This window comes from Tursiops truncatus, chromosome 15, assembly GCF_011762595.2.
Source record: "Tursiops truncatus isolate mTurTru1 chromosome 15, mTurTru1.mat.Y, whole genome shotgun sequence".
In the NCBI taxonomy this organism is placed as follows: Eukaryota; Metazoa; Chordata; class Mammalia; order Artiodactyla; family Delphinidae; genus Tursiops; species Tursiops truncatus.
Window position 1 is genome coordinate 5,721,881 of NC_047048.1, and position 24,274 is coordinate 5,746,154.

General features: G+C 50.5%; 2 protein-coding genes across 16 annotated transcripts in view; one reads left to right on the plus strand and one right to left on the minus strand.

Annotated features, from left to right (window-relative positions):
• Positions 1-3,276, plus strand: part of TRRAP (transformation/transcription domain associated protein) — a 110,871-nt gene extending 107,595 nt beyond the window's left edge. For 12 of the 13 annotated variants that reach the window (XM_033840507.2, XM_033840506.2, XM_033840513.2 and 9 more), the window contains 3 exons: positions 32-235; positions 321-515; positions 2,259-3,276. In XM_033840507.2, the coding sequence (XP_033696398.1) occupies positions 32-235; positions 321-515; positions 2,259-2,543 (684 nt within the window). In that variant the 3' untranslated portion in view covers positions 2,544-3,276. The remainder of the gene's footprint in view (positions 1-31; positions 236-320; positions 516-2,258) is intronic. The other variant, XR_012325973.1, reaches the window with a different exon arrangement.
• Positions 3,277-9,645: 6,369 nt separating this feature from the next.
• The window catches only part of SMURF1 (SMAD specific E3 ubiquitin protein ligase 1), a 102,013-nt gene continuing 87,384 nt past the window's right edge, over positions 9,646-24,274 (minus strand). For 2 of the 3 annotated variants that reach the window (XM_033840983.2, XM_033840985.2), the window contains 7 exons: positions 20,583-20,697; positions 19,275-19,453; positions 18,180-18,317; positions 17,113-17,233; positions 15,967-16,168; positions 14,435-14,519; positions 9,646-12,906 (listed from right to left, as the gene is read on the minus strand). In XM_033840983.2, the coding sequence (XP_033696874.1) occupies positions 12,807-12,906; positions 14,435-14,519; positions 15,967-16,168; positions 17,113-17,233; positions 18,180-18,317; positions 19,275-19,453; positions 20,583-20,697 (940 nt within the window). In that variant the 3' untranslated portion in view covers positions 9,646-12,806. The remainder of the gene's footprint in view (positions 12,907-14,434; positions 14,520-15,966; positions 16,169-17,112; positions 17,234-18,179; positions 18,318-19,274; positions 19,454-20,582; positions 20,698-24,274) is intronic. The other variant, XM_033840984.2, reaches the window with a different exon arrangement.

A 24,274-nucleotide genomic window follows, 5' to 3' on the forward strand; every position in this document is an offset into this window, starting at 1 on the left:
GGAAGAGTCATGGAGTGATGTGTCATTTCAGGTCCTTCGAGACATCCTCAAGGAAGTTCAGAGCAACATGGTGCCACGCAGCATGCTTAAGGAGTGGGCTCTGCACACCTTCCCCAACGCCACCGACTACTGGACCTTCCGGAAGATGTTCACCATCCAGCTTGCACTCATCGGCTTTGCGGAGTTCGTCTTGCATCTCAATAGACTCAACCCCGAGATGCTGCAGATCGCTCAGGTAACCTGATGTGAGCGGCCAGCCCTCCTGTAGAATCTGCGTCCTACTGTTTTAAGTTTCTGAAGCGTCTCCTTCTGAACTTTAGGACACCGGCAAACTGAACGTGGCCTACTTTCGATTTGATATAAACGATGCAACTGGAGACTTAGATGCCAACCGTCCTGTCCCTTTTCGCCTCACACCCAACATATCTGAGTTTCTGACCACCATCGGTGTCTCTGGCCCGTTGACCGCATCCATGATCGCCGTCGCCCGGTGCTTTGCCCAGCCCAACTTCAAGGTAGGTAAGGGGTCGTCTTGTGAGGAGCACAGACTGGGTAACTCTGCACGTGGTGGGCTCACAGGAGCCCCTGATCTGCAGACAAGGCAGGAGGAGGGAAGAGCATTCACAGCACATTCACTGGGGAAAAGGGGTTTAAAATGTTCGCTATCCATGAGTGTTTAGGATGCTGAACCCAGTTTACAAAGAGCAATCTAGAAGCCTCTATTGGATAATTTCCCCAGCTACTACCTCTGTGTGTCAGTTTTGTTTACTCCATTTTATAGCTACCTTCAGTTTCTCATTTTGCAAACCTTTCTGCTTAAGAGGGCAGGTGTGTCCGTGTTGGATGGCTCCTGTCTTACTGGGGCTACGGTGACGGGCCCTAAACAGACATGACATGTGAGGCAAATAGTGAACCCCCATGAGATGCCACGTGGCAGATGCCCTTGGCCATGCCAGGGCTGTGACACTCTGCGCCTGGCACTGTGCTCGGGGAGGACAGACAGGGATTCAAATCCAGTTCATTCTCACCCTGATCCTGTCTCTCCACAGTTGGGGACGGAACACAATTTATTTTTTCTTTTAATTTCTGAGACCAGCTGTATTTCTATTGGTTTGTTTGTTGTTTTCCCAGATAAGCAGTTTGTGTCTAGAGAAGGCTGCAGACACCAGTTGCTTTTGCAAAACCCTTACATAGAACAGGTTTTACATTATGGAATAATCTCTTAACTGTGAACCAGAACTTTGTGTTCTTTTTAATCTTCGGTTGCACATGCCCATCAGTGTGGGATATAGTGATGAGCTGTTATGAACATGAGTGAGAACAAAGAGCCCACGGTTCCTTCTTGAGAAAGGAGTCTGCTCTGATGCAGGGAACAGCAGTGCACTTCTATCCACTTTGGCTTATGGCTTGAAATATGAGCTTCTCGTTTGTTTCCAGAACAATTGTTTCTATGCAATCAGGTAATTCTTAGAGTGGCATTTAATTGAAAACTTTAGGAAGAGTGAAGAAGGCCCTCCATATATTAAAGACCTGTTACGACTTGGAAAAACACTGGGAGTTACTCTGCACAGTCTGAGCTGGTGTAGATGGGAGGGAACTGGGCCTTCTCCAAACTCTGGGCCCAAATGTAGTGACTGCCTTTACGTTAGGCTAATATAGAGACCATGCTGTGTGGGAAGCTCCTTTAAAAACACATTCTGTTGGGGCCAAGTAACACAGAATAAAACCCTCAGCATGTCAGTCGAAGTTACTTTAAAGCAGCCCTGGTGCCTCACGAAGCTCCCGCGTCCTTTGATGGTGACAATGGGCTGAGGTCCCATGTTGTGGTTCAGGAGGACCTGTGCACGGTGTGCCCGTCGTGGGAACGCCATCTTGTCGGTGATGTCAGTGCCACCGCTGGCCTCTGGGTCCCCGGCCCTTCTCTAGTCCCCTCCCCCGGGTGCTTCTCACCTTCCTGCTGCAGCCACCACCTCCCCACCCTGTGGACCCAGTTCCCACAGTTCCCTGACCCCAGGGGGAGCGGCAGCCGCTGGCCCCTCCCTCCCTCCCCCTCCCTCCCTCTTTCTTCAGCTTAGAATCCACGGGGTGCCATAACGCGTGTCTGACTGCGGTGGCCCCACCAGCGTGCCTGTGGCACCTGGCCCCGGTTGCTGAGGCTGATGGCCCATCGGCCGCTATGGCTGAGCCCCTCACTTGGGGAGCCGCCCTCGGGGCTGTTGTTGGTTAAGCGCGGACCGTTCTGTTCTCTCCCCACCCAGGTGGACGGCATCCTGAAAACCGTGCTTCGGGACGAGATCATCGCTTGGCACAAAAAGACGCAGGAGGACACGTCATCTCCTCTGTCAGCTGCCGGGCAGCCCGAGAACATGGACAGCCAGCAGCTGGTTTCCCTCGTCCAGAAGGCCGTCACGGCCATCATGACCCGCCTGCACAACCTTGCCCAGTTCGAGGGCGGGGAGAGCAAAGTGAACACCCTGGTGGCCGCCGCCAACAGCCTGGACAACCTGTGCCGCATGGACCCCGCCTGGCACCCCTGGCTGTGAGCGCGGCCGCGGCTGGCCGGGAGGGCGGTTGCTCGCCTGACAGTTGGAGGGGGACGAGCATCAGGAAGGTGAGGCCGTTCGAGGGGGGAGCTGAGACTTACCCCCAGCTTTTCAAGTAAAGACGCCAGGGTTCCCTCGTGCAGAATTTATGAATTCTTTTTTACTGAGTTCCTCCCTCCGTGTGAATGTACAGATTGAACTGTAGAAAACGCTTCTGTGTCGTCATTTTTAACTTTCAGAAGTTACACCTCCCAGGAGCTTCGTGCTTTTGTACAGAACTTCGTAACAAGTGTACAGAAAACCCACTTAGTTGGAGAACAGGAAATTACGAACGAACTGTGTTGGATTTTCTCGGAGCACAAACTTTTACGCTGTACGTAACCAGCCTCGGGAGCCTCACTGAGCAGCCGACTGGATGGACGAGGCCCGGGGCCCCAAGGGCCGCCCACTTCCCCTGCGTTCAGAGTCGGATTCCTCTGGGGAGACAGAACTGCAGGGCTGGCGGAGAACCTTGCTCTACAGGCTGGCTCTCTGGATGTCTTCTAGACATTTGCTGTCACTGTACTTGGAAAAAAGGAACACTTTTTCCTTCTTAATTTAGGAAGAAGCAACGAAGTTTTGTTCGTTAACTCCAGTCTGTTATGTTCACATTTTTATAAATATGAGCCTTGAGAATGTTCTATATGAATTTGTACAGTGTGATTTTTTTTAGAATAAATATTTTATAAAAGGATGAGTTGTTTCCGTGAGGTGTTCCCTCTGCCCCTCAGGGCCCCAGGCCAGCGCGGCCTGTGCCCCAGTGTGGCTCCACGGTGACGGTCACGTGCGTCCAGGCAGGGTCTCGGCTGGGACTTGGGTCTGAACCACTCGGCGTGTGCTGTGATGCTGACCAGAAGTGCTGGTCCCGACTGATGGCGTCAGAGATGCCCAGGGATCTGGTCCCTTCAGCTGTGTTCACGTGTTTCAGGGCTGCTGCTGTGTAACCTGTGTGCGAAGGGGAGACGCCCAGAGGCCTCATCCTGGACCTGCGTCCCCGGCGGGGCTGTTCCCGGTGCCTGGAGCCCCACGCCTCGCCTCAGCTCCACCAGCTCGTTGGCCTTCAGCCCCTCCACCGGCACCTCAGGTACGGAGTGAACCAAGCAGCAGAGCCCTGCCCTGGAAAACACTGGAGGGACGGTTCCCCAGCACAGGCCGTGCTGTCAGCAGGACGAGAAACTGAGGCAGGACGGAGGAAGGGGTTGTGACTTTAAAATTACGATTCTGAATTTAGAAGGACTCGCCCCTTTGGGAAGTGTACCACATGTGCAGTGAGGAGGACAGCCTCTGAACAGCTCAGGGCCCAGACAGCAAGGCCCCCTCGGGGTCGGGGCCCTCGACCCCGAGGCCTGCCCTGTACCCCAGTGTCCCAGGCTAGCACAGGGTGAAGCCTGCAGCTGAGTTCACCCAAACCTCACCACAAGTCCAGTCCAGGGGGCGTAAACAAACGTGCCAGAAGCAGCGAAAGCTTGAGACTGTGGTGGCGCTGGGTTAGGACTGGGGTGCCAGCGCATTTGGGGTGGGTGGGACCGATGGCTACAACTTGAGGTCACCGTGCTGGTCTCCAGTCCTGGGAAACAGGTGGGCCCACAGCCCCTCCACTGCACAGAGAGGTGCAGCTCAGGGTGAGCAGCTCCTCCACGGTCCGGAGTCCCAGAGCCAGTCGTGGAGGAACGGCCTAAACCTCATCCAGCTTGACTCTGGCCCCCGAGGCTACACCCTAGAGCATGGATGGAGGCTGAGGGGCCAGGTTTTGCCCAATTGACTGGACTCTCCCATTCTTTCTTTTTTTTTTCTTCATAAATTTATTTTTTTGTCTGTGTCGGGTCTTCGTTGCCACGCGCGGGCTTTCTCTAGTTGCAGCGAGTGGGGGCTACTCTTTGTTGAGGTGCGCGGGCTTCTCACTGCGGTGGCTTCTCTTGTTGTGGAGCACGGGCTCTAGGTGCATGGGCTTCAGTAGTTGCGGCACACAGGCTCAGTAGTTGTGGCTCGCGGACTCTAGAGCGCAGGCTCAGTAGTTGTGGCTCGCAGGCTCTAGAGCGCAAGCTCAGTAGTTGTGGCGCACGGGCTTAGTTGCTCCGCAGCATGTGGGATCCTCCCAGACCAGGGCTCGAACCCGTGTCCCCTGCATTGGCAGGCGGATTCTTAAGTGCTGCGCCACCAGGGAAGTCCCTCTCCCATTCTTTCTTTGGAGCTAATTATGAGTTATTTTACAAATACTTGGCTGTTTTTGTGAGAAAGCATCTTGGATTGCAGAATGACAGGAGCCTGTATCTAAAATGACAGGTGTCATCGTGCCGTCAGGCTGGACGGGGAAGACGCCCGTCTGTCTGACAGTCCTCACTGTGTAACAGGGTCTCGCAAGCTGGGGTCAGGACTCATTTGAAACAAGCCACTGAGTTGCCCTTGTGCGCTTGGAGAGTTGGCGTGGAGCCTGGTGGTTGTGTAGATGTGTGGATGGCAGTTGGGTGAAGGGAACATTTGTTTCTTAGCCTCGATAGTTGGGAGTCTGGAGTCGGTATCCTGGTGAGAAGGGCCTGGGTCCCATGCCAGGCTCGCCCACACTGTCCCAGGCACTGACCCTGGTTCCTAGGAAAACCAGCCTCTGAAGAGCCAGGGCAGGAGAGAGTTCCCCACTGGAGACCCAGCATCTCCTGAGTGCTGCCTGTGAGTCGGAGTTGGGAGTCCTGAGCCAGTGCTTCAGTGACCAGGAGCCTCTGCATTCTTCCCCAAATGTGGCACTGCTGGGACCTGGGTCCTCAGGAGCCAAGGAAGGTCAGAGAAAGAGGTGGTGTGGGGAACCACACATGGGTGCCTCTGATTCTCCAATCACTGTTTCGAAGTTAGTACGATTATTAGACTTTTTTTAACTGTAAAATATTACATAACAGAATTTACCACTTTAACCATTTTTATGTGTACGGTGCAGTGCCATTGAGTACATTCACATCATCGTGCAACCATCACCACCTTCCATCTCTCTCCAGAACTTTTTTTTATCATCCCAAACAAAAACTCTGTTCCCACTAAACACTGTCTCCCCCTCCTCCCCGCAGCCGCAGGCAAACACCCCTCTCCTTTCTGTCTCTATGAATTTGACTACTCTGGTAATCTTACATAAGAATCACAGGATATTTGTTCTTTGGTGACAGGCTTATTTCACTTGGCATAATGTTGTAGCGTGTGACAGAATTTCCTTCCTCTTTAAGGCTGAATAATGTTGCATTGTGTATATATATATCACATTTTCTTTACCCATTCATCCATTGATGGGCACTTGGATTGCTTTCATCGTTCGGCTATTGTGAATAATGCTGGAATGAACGTGGCTGTTTTGGGGGGAGTCGAAATACCTGTTCAGCTCCCAACTTTCAATTCTTTGGGGAATATATACAGAAGTGGAATTTCTGGATTTCATAAGGTAGTTGTATTTTTAATTTTTTGAAGAACCTCCATATAGATTTCCAGAGTGACTGCACCATTTTACATCCCCACCAGCAGTGCACAAGCGTTCCAATTTCTCCACATCCTTGCCAACACTTGTTTTCTGATTTAAAAAAAAAAACAAAAAAAAACCCTTTTTTTTTTTTTAAAGAACCATCCTAATGGGTGTGAAGCAGTATCTGTCTCATTGTGGGACTGGTTTGCATTTCCCTCATTATTAGTGGTGTTGAGCATATTTTCATGAGCTTGTTGACCATTTGTATCTTATTTGGAGAAATTCATATCCATTGTTCATTGTTTTTTTTAAATTGTAGGAGTTCTTTATATATTCTGGATATTAAGCTCTTATCAGATACATGACTTAACAGATATTTTCTCCCACTCTTTGGGTTGCCCTTTCATTCTGTTGGTAGGGTCCTTTCTTGCCCAAGTTTTAAATGTTTCTTAAGTTCAATTTATCTAGTTTTTCTTTTGTTGCCTGTGCTTTCTCTTTTCATATCCAAGGAATCATTGCCAAATCCAATGTCATGAAGCTTTACAAAGTGTTTCTGCTAAGAGTTTTATAGTTTTAGTTCTTACATTTATGTCTTTGATCCATTTTGAGTTAATTTTTATACATGGTGTGAGGTAAGCTTCATTCTTTCGCATGTGGATGTCTGGTTTTCCAAGCAACATTTGTTGAAAGACTGTCCTTTCCCATTGAGTAATCTCGGCACCCTTGTCAAAAGTCATTTGGCCACATAAGAGGGTTTATTTCTGGGTTATCTATTCTATTCCATTGGTCTGTATGTCTGCCTTTTTGGCAGCATCATACCATGTTTATTACTGTAGCTTTGCAGTAAATTTTGAAATCAGGAAGTGTGAGACCACCCACCAAATTGTTCTTTTTAAGATTGTCTTGGCCAGTTGGGGACCGCTGTCATTCCATGTGAGTTTTAGGGTGGATTTTTCTCTTTCTGCAAAAGCGTTGTTGGGATTTTTATATAGGTTTGTGTTTGAATCTGTAGATCATTTTGGGTGGTAATGATGTCTTAACATTAGTAAGTCTTCTTATTCATGATCCCAGAGTGTCTTTCCATTTATTTGTGTCTCCTTTCTTTCACTTTATAGGTTTTCTAAAAAAAAAAATTTTTTTATTATTATTTATTTATTTAATTTTTGCTGTGTTGGGTCTTTGTTTCTGTGCGAGGGTTTTCTCTAGTTGTGGCAAGCGGGGTCCACTCTTCATCATGGTGCGCAGGCCTCTCACTATCACGGCCTCTCCTATTGCAGAGCACAGGCTGCAGACGCACAGGCTCAGTAGTTGTGGCTCACGGGCCTAGTTGCTTCGCAGCATGTGGGATTCTCCCACACCAGGGCTCGAACCCGTGTCCCCTGCATTAGCAGGCAGATTCTCAACCACTGTGCCACCACGGAAGCCCCTATAGTTTTATAGTTTCAGTGTACAAGTCTTTTATTTCCTTGGTTAAGTTTATTCCTATTTTATTCTTTTTGATGCTACTATAAATGGAATTGTTTTCTTAATTTCTTTTTCAGATTGTTCATTGTTAGCATTACAGAAACAGTTGGTTTTTGTTTGTTGATTTTCTATCTTGCAACTTTGCTAAATTCATTTTTTAGTGTTAGCAGTTTTTTGGTTTGTTTTTAATCAGGAAGAAAACCATTTATTTTAAAATAGTGTTGGCAAAAATTTTCTTTGGAAAAAAACCATTTTAGTTGTTGGATGAACGTGGTAAAAAGTATGAAAAGATAAGCTTCAGTCTAGTTTCTTTTTTTTTTTTTTTTTTTTTTTGCGGTACGCGGGCCTCTCACTGTTGTGGCCTCGCCCGTTGCGGAGCACAGGCTCCGGACGCGCAGGCTCAGCGGCCATGGCTCACGGGCCTAGCCGCTCCGTGGCATGTGGGATCTTCCCGGACCGGGGCACGAACCCCTGCATCGGCAGGCAGACTCTCAACCCTGCGCCACCAGGGAAGCCCCGGTCTAGTTTCTTGAAGGAATGATAAGAACCAAGTAAGAGCTCCCTGAAATGCTTCACTTAAAAAGAGGATCATGACGGGGGGGGACAGAATAAAAGATGTAAGTTGGGTCTTGAGGAAAAGGTGGGACTTGAGAAACATGGAAAAAGACAGGAGCGAACCAGGAGACAGTCTGCACAGGTGGTGGATACTTCAGGAGGGACCAGGGAGTATTTCGATGGGCACCTGGGCCACCTCTGGCTAATGAACCAGCTAACTGGGATGGAGGGGAGAGGAGAAGGTCAGAACCACGGGTAACGAACACTGGATTATGAGCCACTGTGAGCTGGTGCTGAAGTTTTCACCCATCATTAGAAAAATCAGTGCACCAAAGTGAGGTCTTCATAAAAGACAACCAAAACAATAGTCTTTCATTGTGAAAAGTTTTGATGTTAAATGTCCTTTTAAAATGAAATGTTGGTCATACAGATGATTTTTATCTGGTAAGTATATTTTACTGGTCTATAAAACAGAAAAGTTTGGGAAATACTAGTCTAAACATCTCATGGCTATAAGAGATTCCTTATCACTAAAATAGTGTAAGATATTTTTCACCTGTAGCTTATATTTAATTCCAAAATCTAATGAAGAGTCCCCCCCAAAAAAAGTGTGGGCCTATATCATGTATATGTATAGATAAAAAAGCTTAAATAAAACACCACCAAATAAAATTCAGGACTGTTTTTACCCCTATGCCTCATAATTGTAATATGATAAAACAGTTGTGTGCAACACAACCTAGTTATGTTATTCTTTTTTATGTTTTTGCATAACATGTATTCTTTTTAGTGAATTATCTAGTTACTGTATTCATCTTGAACCTACCTGTCTACCTTCAAATATTCTATTTCACCTATAATGTAAGAATCTTACAACTGTAGACTTCCATTTCTACCCCTCATCCTTGGTGCTGTTGTTACATGTTTTATTTCTACATATGATATTAACTCCACAATACATCATTATTACTTTTGCACTAGACTATGCATTCTTTTTTATTTTTTAATTTTATTTTTGGCTGCATTGGGTCTTCGTTGCTGTGTGCAGGCTTTCTCTAGTTGTGGCGAGTGGGGTCTCCTCTTCGTTGCAGTGCGCGGGCGTCTCATTGCGGTGGCTTCTCTTGTTGCGGAGCACGGGCTCTAGGCATGAGGGCTTCAGTAGTTGTGGGGCACAGGCTCGGCAGTTGTGGCACAAGAGTTTGGTTTTTTATGGCTGAGCAGTATTCCATTATATATATGTATATTTTATATATATATGTACCACATCTTCTTTATCCATTCGTCTGCTGGTGGACAGTTAGGTCGCTTCCATATCTTGGCTATTGTAAATAATGCTGCTATGAACATGGGGGTGCATGTATCTTTTCAAATTGGTGTTTTTGCTTTTCTTCAGGTATATGCCCAGGAGTGGGATTGCTCTATTTTTAGTTTTTTGAGGACCCTCCACTGTTTTCCAAAGTGTTATCAATCTCTCCTACAATTCTGACTGTAAGTTTGCCCCTTTTCTTTAGAAGACCCTTGCCAGACCGCTGACTTCCTGTCTTATGGGATGTAAAAAAAAAAAAAAAAAACAAAAACAGCTGTTCCACACCAAATAACAGGCGCCAGAAACGTAAAGTTGTGAGTTTATTGCATATGTAACAAAATGAACCTGACCGCCGGGGTCCAGCCTGCTGTACAATCACTGTTTGTTTTGTGTTTCCAGCTGGTTCTATAACCACATTAAATAGAACTAGTATTTCTTTAAATACTTTTGATTTTGACATAAAACAGAACATTTAGTGTACAACTTTCACAAAATAAATCAGCAATAAAAACAGTGGGAAGGATAACAAGGATAGCAGCAATACTTAAAAACAAGACATTACAAAATAAATTAAAAAATACATTATAAAGTGGTTGAGAAACAAAAATAAACAAATTTTTAAAATTCATACTATGTTTTGGGAAGGCTGCCGTGCAGCACACACCTGGCTGCGGACGGGGGCGGAGGGGCGTTTTCTCGGACAGCTCCGATCGGAGGACCACCTGACCTGCATTTGGACCACGCGGCCCGGCAAGCTCTGGGGCCGCGGTTCCAGGCGCTTCTCCCTGCGGGAGTCAGGAGAGCTCCGCCCACTGTCACCCCGGGGCCCCTCCGTTCTCCCCACAGCACTGGCAGAGCGGTGGTTTGCTACATCCCTGAGGGTCGGCTGATGACCGCTGGTGAGGCAAGCCTGGAAGTCGGGCCCTGAAGCATCTGGGCAGAGAGCTGAGGGGACCAGGTGGGTCGCTGGGGTTCCCGAGAAGGGCGACAGATGGGGAGGCTCCCGCAGACCCCAAAACCCACGGCTTGCCACACTATTCTTTGGTGGGGGTGGTCGGGGGGTGGGGAGTGTTCCAAAGGCCCAACCCACTGTGGACAGTTACGGTTCTAGGAGCAGTGCCACCGACAGCCCTGTTTGGCAGGAGTGACCCGGGGCTCCGGAAGGTTCTGCGGTGCCAGGCTCCACGACAACCACGCAGCTGGCGAGGTGCCCGCGTCCCGGTACGAAAGCGGAGACCCAGGCCTTGCGGGCAGGTGAGTCGACTTTCCCCAGCAGCCCGTGGAGGAGCCAGGACGTGAGCCTCTGGAGCTTGCCGAGGTGACACCTGACACGTGAGGGTGGCCTGGGGCCGGCAGGGGCACTACCCATCCCACCCCCAGCGCCTGCCATCAGCAGGAAGGCAGCTTTAAAGGAGGCAAATGGCACACTCCTGCTTCCAAGTCTTTCCAACCACTAGACCCTTGTTTCCTTCCTAACTTCCTGCGGATTTTGGCCGACACCACAGGATAACTGGGTGGGCCTTCCCCCCTCAGTCTCGAGGGCCTCAGTTCCCGGATGGCAGTCTCCTCCTTGCGGTTTAGGTCCGTGTTACAGAGGAGACCTGTCTGGCGGGTGAGAGTGGTGGTGGTGGGGGTCTGTCTGTATCATTCATTTCCTCATTCCTCCAGAGGAGGACCCACGGCAGCCAGCTTCCAGGACGCCAGAAGGTGTCATGGTGAACGAGACACAGGAGAAGCCCAACGGGCAAGGCGGGACTTCGGAGAGACTCAGCCCGCAGTCCATCCTGGACGTTCTGAACGGATTACATTCTCCTTCTGCAGCCAAGGCATCCTTCCTATTCTAGAACCTCAGCAAGTCACCCAGAAGCACGGCTTTCTCTCGCTCCTGGAACCTCCAGCCAGCGAACTCTGGCCTGCCAAACGTCAGACCACTGGCTGCTTCCCGGTCGAGCCGAAGAACCACAGCAAGGTGCAGGGGGTAAGTAAGTGCGCCTCCAAACCTAGCACCGTCCACAGGCGTTAGGAACAGAAAGAACAGACGGGACAGTCGGCCAGAAAGCTCCTTCCAAACCCACCTCAGACCCGCAGCTGGATCCCAGCACTGAACTCGGAACCTTACAACAAAACTTCAGCAGTGAAAGGTCTTGCTAATGAATTACCCTGCACTCGCCCCCCAAACAAAAACCACCACCATACGGGAGAACTTGCTGCCACTGCTGTTTTTCTGCTGAACTTTATCTGAAATCAAACCACTTTGTTAAAATACTTTTTGATCTTCTGTGCAAATTGGAAAATGCTGGTAGAAACCTAGGGTCAAGGCTTGCTTTGGCCTTGCTCATATCGGGACAAGTGAATGGAGCAGCAGTTGTTAGTGTCACCATCAGACGCTGGGGAAGTGGGCTGAACGTGTCACGGTGGAGTGGCCCCTCTCTGCCTTCAGGTTTCCATCCACGACCTACTTCTTGTAAACGAGTAACCTGGGGTGGATTTAGGCCATGGAGGTTATCCGTTCTCGCTCCCTTTCAGGCTAGTTGGCACCAAGCCAGCAGCTACAGTGATGGAACTCCGTTCTGTTAGTTTAGCGCTTGCCACAGAACGGTTTGTTAGCATGCACGTGGCCCAGTCGACGCCCTTCCAAGTACAGCCTGCGCCTGGCTGCGAGCATCTGAAGCTGGGTTTGGGCTGCTTGTTTATAAGCTCTGTTATGTGGTGTTTTCGCTGGGAAAATATTTCAAACTGGATAGATAACGTGGCTAAAGGGACTCTTAAAAGGAAAGATCATTTTTCTTTATGCAAAACAGATTTTTCAACCAGGAAACCCTGAAAAGAAATAAATACCCAGGCCTCCAGCACAAGCTGCCCCGAGTCCCTTACCTTTCCAAAAGGGAGGCACAGTTTTGATGCCAGCTTCCTGCAGTGGCAGAATTCCAATAAGCATATATTATACGGTTACTGTTCAGGTAGAAATTAATCTGCTACCCAGAGCAGGCTGCTAGGATGTGAAATTTGGAATTTGAGCTGCTGAACTTGAAAACCTCAGGTCTGCTTGGAGACAGAAGAGCTAGTCCAGCTACCAGGGCCGAACCCTCAGGCAGCCCCGCTCAGCTCCATAACTGTGAGTCAAGACTCCTCTAAAGCCCCCAGGGCAGTGAGCCTGTCACCAGAAGCGTTACAACCGTAGCAGAATATCCTGTGTGACCGAAGCAGTGCTAAACCTGGCTGCGTTTTATTGGATGGGTGATGGAAGGGGTGGGGGGGTTCTGTCAGGAGGAAAATATGGGTGAGAGCCACCAACTGAAGTCCCCCCGCCCCCTTTGCTCCCCCAACGAGAAGCAGGGGAGACAAGCCTTTCCCTCGGGTGTTCTAGGATTCCAGGGCCTCAGCCGGCTTCGCGGAGGCACACAGAGAGCATCGCTTGGGGTCTGGTGGCCGTGAGCTAGCATCTGCTGCCTTGGGCTGCACTTCACTCCACAGCAAACCCACAGGTCTCCTCCACTGCTGTCAGCAGCTTCTCATAGAGCTTCTCATATGACTCGTAGGGTGGAATGTCGATCCGGTTAAAGCTGGAACGGGACAGAAAGGTGAGAGACTCACTGCTGGTGCCGCCTGGCCTGAGGACCTGCTCCCAGGACAGGGTCAGGGCCAGGCCACAGCAGAGCCTTTGCGGCCACAAGCACACACATGGTGGGGACAGGGCAGAGAGGACGGGAAAGCATCTCATCCACCTGGTTCTGGGAGATGGGGGAGAGTTTTCCCCTCTCCTCTGGTGCTTTTCTGCTTCTCAGGCAACGATTTTCAGTCAGTCAACACACAGCAAAACAAATCTTATAAGATCTTCCAAGTGAGTATGTACTGCTTAGATTAGGACAAAGCTCTCAACTTGTTTTTACTGTTGTTTTGGGGAGAAGTTATTTCTCAGACCCAGGAACACCACATTTGCAGAGCACTGCAGCCCAGGCTGGCTGCAGTCAAATCACCACTAACAATTCACTGCCTGTGGATCTAATCCCCTGTGACTTAGATCTGAGAGCAAAACGGGGCAGTCTGGAGTATTTCCTGCAAAAACAGAAACTGTATCTCAAAAATAATAAAACGTCAAATCCCTGATAGAGGATTAAACGACCGGGTTAGCATTTCCTCAGGGAAGTTCATTCCCAAAGCTGTGCCCAGAAGACACCTTTGTAGACGATATTACCTCATAACAAATCAAAAGCTGCAAGATTCTGACTGAGAGGACAGAGTGCCTCCTGAATTGCTAGAGGTTAAGTGGTTGAGGATGGCTTTTGTCAAGAAGGAGTCGGGCTAAACGGTGTGGAGGCTTCTCAGGGGGCTTAGCACTGGACGTTCTTCACGTCCGTTTTACTCAAAGCACTAAACCATTAGAGAACACAGCCTGCTGGCGCGGGAGCAGCCCTGTGCGTTAGCATGCGCCACCCCGGGACGGCCATCCTGGGCGCAGACCCTGGGCCCGGGGAGGGCGCGTCCTCTATCTCAAGGACATGGAAACCCAGTTTGATGTCATGGACGGCGTGGGAACCCACAGCCTTGGTTCCCAACCAAGAACCTCCCATCACATCACCATGCATCCCGGCAACATTTGGAACTGACTCTCGTGAACCAGAGGTGGCTCTCGTCTCAAGAAATGGCTCCCAAAGTGCATGTAAGTGATTTGATTTTAAACCACAAAGGAAATAACCCACTACGGGTATTGTTTAAGTGAAAATCAAGAGAGGAAACATTTTTCAATACACAAGGTGCATCTGTCATACGCAGAGTTCTGAGAGGAGACCAATAGCTCCAAACTTAAAACTGCAGTGTTCCCTCCTGACACTGCACATGTGTGCGCGCGCGCGCGCACACACACGCACGCACGCACGCGCGCGCGCGCGCACATGTGCGGCAGGACCCAGCGAGGTGACGACTGGGGCCGGGGAGCGGCTCCAATGTCAGTCACGTCTCCAGACAAAACTGGGTTCACGAAAGAGCCTCGTGCTGACCCTCACATGCGTGCTGTCCACTGCAGAGTCCAAGTAAGAAAACAGCTCAGAAAAGTCACGCACGGAGACAGGCTCCCAGGGCGCTGGTCCTTACCAGGTGTGGGCCTTGGGCAGGTTGTCTGTGTTCGCGTCGATCAGGTGGATGGTGAACAGCCGCGGCCCTGCGGCGCCTGTAGAGCCTTACAAGACAGCATTCTAGTTAACACGCTTCAGAGGCTGAGGCTGGGCCCTTGTCGCCACCCCGAGGCCCTGGTGCCAGGCGGCCGTCCTGCCAGAAGGTCACGGGGCTCACACGGCCACACGAGCCTCTGCCTGCTTTCAGGATGCACCTACCGTGACCATTAAGTGACTAACACCAGACATTTTAGAAAATCACAGGAGCAAGGCAGAGCAAAGGCGGGGACCGCTCTCCTCTCACCCGACCACGAGCCTGCTCCAGGGCGCTTATCTGAAAGCAAAATCTTTCAATCGCCAGTGATTTTTTTTTTTTTTAACAGAAATGTCTAGCAAGCAGGATATGGAGTCAGGAAACCTCCCCAGGCAGAGGCCCAGTGGCAAAAGAAAGACACAAAGGCTGGGACCAAAGCCCTAGGACGAGAAGTAACTTCTCTCACTCCAAGAGGGAGGAGTCGTCTACAGGGAACGTACACGTGAAATCTATCTGCTCCCACTAAGTTTTAAAATATTAAGATTCTTCACCTTACTCCTGCCGGTTGTCAGGGTTATCAAGTGACAAAACCCCCTAATTTTACAAATCACAGAGCCCTAAAGAGGCCTTCAAGGACTTTCCCAGTTGGCTGTGCTGACCACGAGCCCCTCCAGAGGCTCAGAAGCCTCGTTGTGGACAGCCTCCCACCCCCTCCTCCTCCAGCCCCCAGCTCCAGACCCAGGTGAGCCAGAGACCCAGCCAGAGCCGGAAGGGATGCATGAGAGGACAGGGACCTAACTGGACAGGGGAGCCTCTCAGGCAGGCCCCTTGTACAGATGAGGAAACCAAGTGCCCGGGAGGACCCCTGGAGCTGTGACCCACACGGCAGCAGTGTGCTCTTAGAGACTCAGGACTGCAGTTAGAGAGCTGCTGTCAGAAAGTTCAAAAATTAACCCATGGTGCATTTTTAAATGGCTTTCTTTCCCCACAGCCTTGCTCTTTGTACCCCCTCTCTGTCACCAATTCTGTTGAGGGAGGGAAGCGGAGGCCCCGGCTCCCCTGGGCCTTCCTGGCTCAGGTCTTTCCAGACCCAGCCCTGTGTGGACAGCAGCCGGCCGGCACCCACCACTGCTGTGTCACGTGGCTCAGAGGCCCTGGGAAAGGTGGTCTGAGGTGGGCGGGGCTCTGTGTGATGGACATGCCCTCCTACATCTTTCCAGATGTTTTCTTTCACCTTGGGCAAAGGATAGTAGAGCCTCAAGCCCTGGGGGCAGCAGAGAGAAGGGCAACCGGAAGGCCATGGCTCGTGTGGAGGGAAGAGGGTCTCTCCAGCCCCTTGGCCAGGCAACACCCCTGCAGCACCGAGTGTCTGTCATGAAGGACCCGAGGCCATGTCGTCTCCTGGCGACACCCCAGGACGACTGCCCGCCGCCGCCCGCGCCCCAGCCCAGCACCAGCCCCACCACCACGTCAGTCACCTTGCAGCGCCTTGAAGCCCTGGAGGGGGACCCGCGTGGAGCCCGTCACAAACTGCAGCAGCCGGGCCCTCCTCTCCTCGTCGAAGGTCTCCACCGCCTGCCAAAACCACCGGACCACGTTGCTGTCGGCCCCGCAGTGCTTCAGCCGCGTGTTGGACTTCCAGTCGTCCAGGTCGATCTTGTCCAGGCCGCCGATGATCAGCTGTGAGGGCGTGAAAGCAGGTCACCTCCCCGACGTACAAACCGACGGGTGCCCAGCTCCCAGGACACGGAGAGCGTTACAAACCACGTCCCGACAAACCGGACACGCATTCAGACAAGTCGACAGCCACGTACACAGCGGGCCTGAGGCCCACGCTCTGTGTCTGCACCTCCGGGCCGGCTGCCACCCCGAGGACGCTGGTGTGGCTACTCATGTGACGTTTCCTTAGCAGCGCGTGCGTGTGTGCGTGTGCGTGTGTGTGCACTGCACTGGGGAGGATGGAGGACCGAAGGACCAGCCACAACAGCTGCATGGAGCCACCCGTAAAGTGGGGCCGCCTCCCGGGGACGCGTGGGGCTTGAAGTCTGAGGAGGAGGGAACAGGTTAGGGACGTGCTTGTTGCTGTGACCTGCTCCGGAGCCATCGCTCCCCCCAGGGAGGCACCTCGGGGCCCACAGCTCTGGCACCGCCCTGGGGCCAGAAAGGCCGGGAACAGCCTGAAAGGCAAGGGCTACTTGGCACCAGAAGCGGATGGGGTGCACAGGAATGGCTTTGTTCACGCCCATGAAGAGGGACCAGAAGCGACAGTAATACTTGGTTCTGGGCCTAGTAACAGCCAGAATCAAACAAAGCAGCTGGTCATGAGAACTTCCTCCATCTGAGGTGACCCCCAGGAGGGGCTTAGGAAGCTGTGCTGCGGGGAGCTTGCCCACCCAACAGGACAAGCCGCACAACGCCGGCAGGATGTCGCAAGAGTTACCCGGAATCCCTGCCGCCAGGCGGGCACCAGGCCTTGGCATCAACTGCTCAGGCCTCCCCGACCCCCCGCTCCGCCCCCAGCCCTGCCTCTGCTCTCCTGCAGCCCCGGCGGCCCCTGGGCCTGCGGGGATCGAGCAGCCGAGGAGCGCCCGTCACGCGCCCCGGTTCCCCCGGCGCTCACGCACCTCCAGCTCCTTCTGGTCAAAAGGCTTCAGTAAGTGTTGAGGGATGAGTTCATTAAACCCCTTCTGAAGAGCCAGGAACTGGGCCTCGATCCCCCTCATAAACCTCCAATTTACATATAACCTGAAAGAAAAATTCACACGTCGGAAGCAGTATCAAATGGCTCGTGAACGTCGTTTTTTTCTCCATTAGTTGGTTCTGATATCCGCTGAACCCTGCCCACCATCCTCCCCTAATGGGGAGGAAAACCCCACTGGCGGGCAGTACCCAGCCTAAGAGTCAGGTTAAAACTAAATCAGGGGCTTCCCTGGTGGCGCAATGGTTGTGAGTCCGCCTGCCGATGCAGGGGACACGGGTTCGTGCCCCAGTCCGCGAAGATCCCACATGCCGTGGAGCGGCTGGGCCCGTGAGTCATGGCCGCTGAGCCTGCGCGTCCGGAGCCTGTGCTCCGCAATGGGAGAGGCCACAACAGTGAGAGGCCCGCATACCGCAAAAAAAAAAAATAAAAAATAAAAAATAAATCAGATGTTCTGATTCTTCGCTTGAAATAGCAGTAGGATGTAACCTGGCCTGTTACAGGTGCCATAATTTAAAAATATGTTTGAAAAGAAAATACAGGGCACAGTGAGAACTACACACCAGTCTGACAGCCTGAGCACAGACATGCCCATGTGTCTAAATTTCCCATGGAAGTCACTAGTCATTTATTTGCCTCAAGAGGTGGGAAAACAGACTATAAAGAGGTGGACTTCCATCACACCAAGCTCAAGGAAGCTTGCCCCAAACTTGAGGGAGGCCTACTCCTCCCTCCTGTGGCTATACCACCTTCACACCCACAATCAGGCGGTCACTGGAAAGCTACCCCTCGGGCTCTGGGTCATGAATCCCCCTTTAACGGGTCAACCCTGGAGCCCACCGCTGACCCTGCCGGTTTCTGGAAGTCTCTGCCGCTACCATGACTCTGGTCCAAGCGCTCTGACGACATAAACATGGCCCCCCCGTGCCCAGGACAGTCCCAGGCCCCGCCAGTCCCAGCGGTAACCCCCAGGGGCCCCAGAGCATTACCTACCGGACATATTCTTTCTTGTTCTCCTCTGTGACAGGGACATTCCTGCCGTTGGGTTTCAGTTCATGCTGAAGAATCCTCCCGAAAGCGTTGTGCTCCACACAGAACGTGTGGTCCAGCACGGGGGTGATGTCGTTCTCTCTGGGAAGTTAGGACAGAAGATGAATGTCACTTAGGCCTCGGCCACCGCACGGGAGCACATGGAACATTGAATCAACAATCGGTAGGAAGAGGGACCGGCTCCTCCTTTGCAGAAGAGGGGTGACAGTAGTGACACCGCCCTGTGACTTCCTGGGACAGAGCCAGCCGGCTGCTTTGTCCCCTGAGTCTCTGAGCGGACAGGAGGGAAGCATGAAGGGGCAACTGAGTCAAAGGGAAGCCTCGCCAAGAAAACACGGCGCCGCCTTCTCCAGGCAGCCTTCCAAGGGCATCAGTCCAAGGAAGCACTTGAAAGTCAGAACTGGCTCCTTCACCTGCCATGTTTCTGGAAACACAGACTGGGAGGTTCTCTATAGGATGAAGGCCCTGGCCCCCTGCAGACCTGCCTTTCAAGCTGGGACACGTGGAAGGAGGTGGACAGAACACAGGACACGATCGAGTCCTCGGCTTGTCCCCCGGTCCCAGAGCTTGGACCTCTCATTGCCGTGAAATCGGTCCTCACGAGGACCCCCGACACCTACGGTGACCATGTAACTGTACCTGTTGCTTTTAAGAGAGTTTTAGGGTAATCCTAAAACAAAGGCACCTAAATATTAGGGTGATTTTGGATACCTCCTTGGCTGGAGACACCCCAGAGTGTCACAAACCAACCAACCACCAGGCCTGGGGATTAACATTCACAGTCATAACTTAAGTCAAGGAAACAGCAAAAGAAACGAGTCCATGTGATGAGAAACTGGGCAGACGTTACGCGGAAAATGTCAGTTAAGTATTGTTGTTGAACCTACTTTTATGTTTCTGATAGTTTTTCTATTCTCCGATTTCACACCCATCCCCCAAATACACACCCACGTGCACGCTACACAACACAGATGGATTTGGGGCACGCTAAGACGGGTGACGATCGATGCATTTTCAGTTAACTGAGTCAGTACTTACAGAATCCACACTAGGCTCTTATGAAGTTCCGGGTCCACCGACTCCAAGTCAGAAAGCTGGATGGGTTTCCCCAGCAGCTGCTTGTAGAAGGGAACTGTGAAACCCCCGTTTATGTAGTGTCCATGGAACACAGCCAGACCCATGATCCGACCCACAAAATGGAAATAAGACAAGTGGTCCTGTAGGGGGCACCAGAGAACATGAATTCGTGAGAAAAATGACCGGCCAAGGCAGATGGGTATCTTGTACTTTCTCCAGGTTTCTTGAATCAGTTACTCACGGGCTGCACTCATGACCAGATGAAAGACGGCTACATAGGAGGTCAAACTTAGCGCATGACTTTTGGAGAGGTCATCTGAAGGATACCTTAGATTATGCCCTTGGTTCAAACACCTTCTCAGAATTGCTACCTAATTTGTGGGACCCAGTGCAAAATGAAAATGCAGAACCCCTTATTCAAAAGTTGAGAATATCAACATGGTGACGGCAGAGAATCAACCAACCCTGGTCCCTTCTCAACACAGCGCCCGGTGCTGGCACAGGTTGCCGCCGGCCCCTCCCTCCCACTGCACCACGAGGAAATAAAGGGCAAAAGGTAATCCCCCTTCTTCCTCTGCCATCCCTCCCCCATCCCACAAAAAAGGAGCAGAGAAAAAATCCCAAGGGAGTTGAGGCAGGGACACAGAGGAAAATAACTGTGAGCAACCCAAGTAAGAGAACCATCTTAAAACCAGCGCTATTCTGGTTTGTAACCAGGGAACCTCCTGTTTCTACTTTTAGGTTGGAATTATACTCAGAGAGTTAGCTCCCATGTTGGTAAAAGGTCCTGTCACATCGACTGCTCGTCAGGAACCACGTGCAGGACGCGGCCCCACGTCAGAGCCCTCCTCTTACCCGCTGGCCACCCTCGGACCAGTTACACACACACACCGCCTGTTTCCTCATCTCTCTGACAAGCAGCTAAGAGCATCAGCACCGGTGGCCAAAAAGGCCAATTATGGGAATATTCCCATTTCGACTGGGAGGAGGATGTACCTCGTCACCCACTTCTCAGAATGACACCATCAACAAATACAGCCGTCAAGCCAGAGTTCCCCTGAAACGACATACTCACTGATACCAGCCACCGAAGATACGGGATTGAAACCATCCATCCTAATCCAGTTCTCACTCTACCTTGCAATGTTTATTTACCATAGACTTTGAGTAAGTCTACAATGAGTCAACCAAGAATTGAGATTGAAACTGGAAATCCATTTAAGAAATTCTCCAACTAAGTCTCCGACCTCTTTAGTCATTAATACTTACAGGGTTGATGGAAGAATCGGGATTGATTTGCAACATGTAAATGTTGTCCGTGGAATACTGGAAGAGTCCATAATACGGATTCAACATCTCATGGCACAATAAGTAAAGCCACTCCCTAGAAACAACAACAAGACATTTTAAAACTTCCTAATTTCCGATCTTCACGAAAGGACTGATTCACCGTGTCCTAGAAACCCAAACTGGTAAGGCTGCCTGGCTCTGAGAGGATGCGATTTGTGCCGATTGGGCAAATAAGCTTAATGAAGTAAAAAAAATTGCTTCTGGTGGTGTCAGAAATGGATTTTCTGGCCAAAAGTCCAGTAACTCTGAAGCTGAGAAAGAACTGGGGTTGCCTGGAATCAGTACCAGCTCAGAGGCACAGTGTGCTCCGCAGTCCGTCAGCTTTCTTGCACCCCAACTAAGGTTTTCTCTGCTACTTTGCAGAGATCAAGATCTCAGGTGACGATGTTAACAATGTGGTAAAAACCAACAAAAGTGCAACAGAAAGCTGTCAAAAATGCGTGTGCACATACACAAAACAGAAAAAATATATATGCAGAGCATAAAGGAAGATGGGAAGAATTTATACTAACATGTTGACAGTAGCTAACTGGAGAATTCGCATTCTGGGCATTTTAATTTTTTTTCACTTCTTTCTAGTTTTTAGATTTCTGATGGTATCATGTTATTAATGTTTAAATAAGGAGAAAACATTTCCCAGTCTAGGGAGACAGGGATTATTTAAGAACGACTTTTGCCCTCATAATTTTCTGTCCTGTTGAATTCTTATTTTTTGCCATAAGCGTTATCACTTTTATAATTTAAAGGACTAGTTTAAAATCTTAAAATGTTAATTCTAAGAGTTTAAAAATCTGGATAGGGTACATAAAATGGATTCTTTTCTGAATTCCTTTATGTTTGAATTATTTCATTATAAAAAAGCCCCAAATCAAAACCAATCAAACAAAAAAAGCACTTAGCAGACCCCGTATGGCTCAGCTGCTGCGGCCAGACTGGGATAAGCCCGGGTGTGGGGGTCTGTACAACACGGTGTAGCCTTTTATTCTTCCTACTCAAAACTCCTTTAAATGGACGAATCTTATTAAGATAGCTGCCCCAAGTTTTACTCTGGAATTTCTTACTCCTTCAAACAGAAAAGACAGAATTGAGAAAATACGAAAAGGATAATAAGCACAAATGCAAATCATCTGTCCGAGAAAATTGTGAAAATACACACAAAATGATTACACCAACACAAAGCTGTGTATCCAACTCAAAAGAACAGGAAGGAACTACCAGAAGAGATGAGACAGACACCAAATCTTACGAAGCCTCTTTACTAGGAAGGCAGAATTTCCCAACTCTGGTGCTTTGATTTATCCCCAAGTTTTGGAGTTTGGATTTACGAAGAATTGTTTTCATAAATGCCAAGGACCTGCCACTGTCTAGACAGGAAGTGATTAAAATACAAGCAAACATCCTGACCGAGCTGTGGACAAGGTACAGAGCACGAGGTATGTTCTGGAAGTGGTCAGGGAAGAGCTAACTACACAGGCAGAAGAGGGAGAGGAAGGAAAAGGTTCAGAGCCAAACACTGAGGAGATGAGCACAGACTGATTCCCATCGACCAACATAAGGGACACAGACACACACGTATGTGTAACACACATGTAACTGACATCTCTCCTCAGCCCTACACGACAGGTGTGAGCCACTCAGACACGAGAAAGACTCAGCTGAAACAATGTGAGATCAGACTGGAGGCAGAAAAGCAGGGCTTCTCAGCTCTTCCCTCTGTAGCATCATGTTAATCAAAGGAGCTACACAAAGACTTGATAACCACGGGAAATGCAGAGGACAGCGAACTCCTAACCAGACCAAACCTAACCCAGCTATTCACGTGCGTGCCTAGGAACCTATAACCCCAGCTGTGCACGGGAGCAACCATAAAGTAAAACAGTTCAGGATACTGACTCTTGAGATATCGCGAGACTAAAAAGGAAAAGGTAGAGAAGAGAAAATGGAAGTAGTTTGATTTGAATTTACGACAAATATGAATGAGGAAGTAGGAAGAGTCTCCCTGAAAAGGGGGACGGAAAGCCTAAACCCCTAGTCAGGAAACGGAATTCGTGTTTTCAAGGGCAAACAGAAGTGACATTCGCCAGAAGAAAGATGGTTCCTAGAATCAATATTGAGAAGATCAAGGAAGGAACTTGGAACAACCTGGAAAGGAAAAGCATTTCCCATGGAGAGGCAGTACCAGTGCAAGCGCGCTATCAGGAAGGCCGGGATTTTCTGCATCCCTCATCCCAGACGGAGTCGAGATCACCTGAGGAGCACAGCGATGGGAAGAGGCTGGAGGAATGATTCTGTTCTGGGGCCCAAGGGCGCATCGTGGCTTTTGTAATTATTTACTTTTGGCTGCTGAAAAAAATCCCAATTCCACCCAGAAACCTGACGAGACCCCCTAGAATGCTTCTCAGAACCTAATTTTGCTGGTGCTGACTGCTGCAGCGTGGAGAATCCACTTGTGTTTTCTAAATTGTGAGGGTACGAGGCTCTCCTGTCCCCTGGCCCCCAAGGCCGGGCCACTATCACACGTCCGCACAGGAACGAGGGCCCTTGGCAGCATCTACCAGCAGTGTGGTCACTTGTGCAGTTACGATTAATGTCTGGACCTCGTCAGGCTGAGGACTCCTTTGCATGGGGGGGAGCGGGGGTGAAGGGGGCAGGGGACACGTTGCTTTGCCCACATTGTATCCCAAGTACCCAGTCTGCGGTGGAGTCTCAATGCTTACCGGTTAATGAATAAATACAGAAAACACTCCCTCTGAGGGCCCGAGGGTGCACTGGCTCCGGCGGGGAGGGGGGGCATGCAGCACAGAGGGAGGCTGTGAGGACCACCCGCCTCTGAGCCACAGGGACTGGGTGGGCGGTTCAGTGAGGCGGGAAAGAACAGGGAGCAGTTGGGGGGAGGGGCAACCCGAAATGTTGAACTGTTAGGTTTAAGGGGCTAAATACCCAAGCACAGATGAGAGGCAACTGGTAAACAAGTCTGGAGCTGAAGGAGGGGCGAGGAGGGGCGGCCAGGAGGCTCCAGGGCTACGCTCGGATGCCCACAATGTCCAGTGGGAAGGAGGAGGGGGACGCACAGCAGAGGAGCCTGAGAGGGAGAATAGAGGGAAACCAGGTGCCCTGGAAACCAAGTGGCAAAGGTGTTTCGAGAAGCAGGGGGCCACCAACTACGACGAGTCCTGCTGACAGACCAAGACTGAGTCGTCATCACTGGGTTTGGTGAGACGCAGGTCAGGCGGGGGCCTCGACACAAAGGGCTCAGAGGGCAGAGAGATCTGCTCAGAATGTGTTCAAGAGAAAGCGAGGATGTGGAAGCGGGAATTGGGATCACACAACTCTTTTGAGGGGTTTTGCTACGAAGAGAACAGAGGAACAGGGCGATGACTGAGCTATGCATTCTTGAACGCATCTCTGTCTTTCCTGGAGTTTCTAATTGTTTTTCTTTTTCCTGTGCTTTCTTTGCCTTTATTGCCTCCTTTATTGTAGCTTCAACAGGAAGGGGATATAGTATCTAGGAAAGGTTTGGCGGCGGGTGGGGGCATGTTTGTTTCTTTTAAGAAGGGGAGTTGCCGTAGCACATTTGTATGACCCAAGAGACTTTAAGGGACATTTTGATG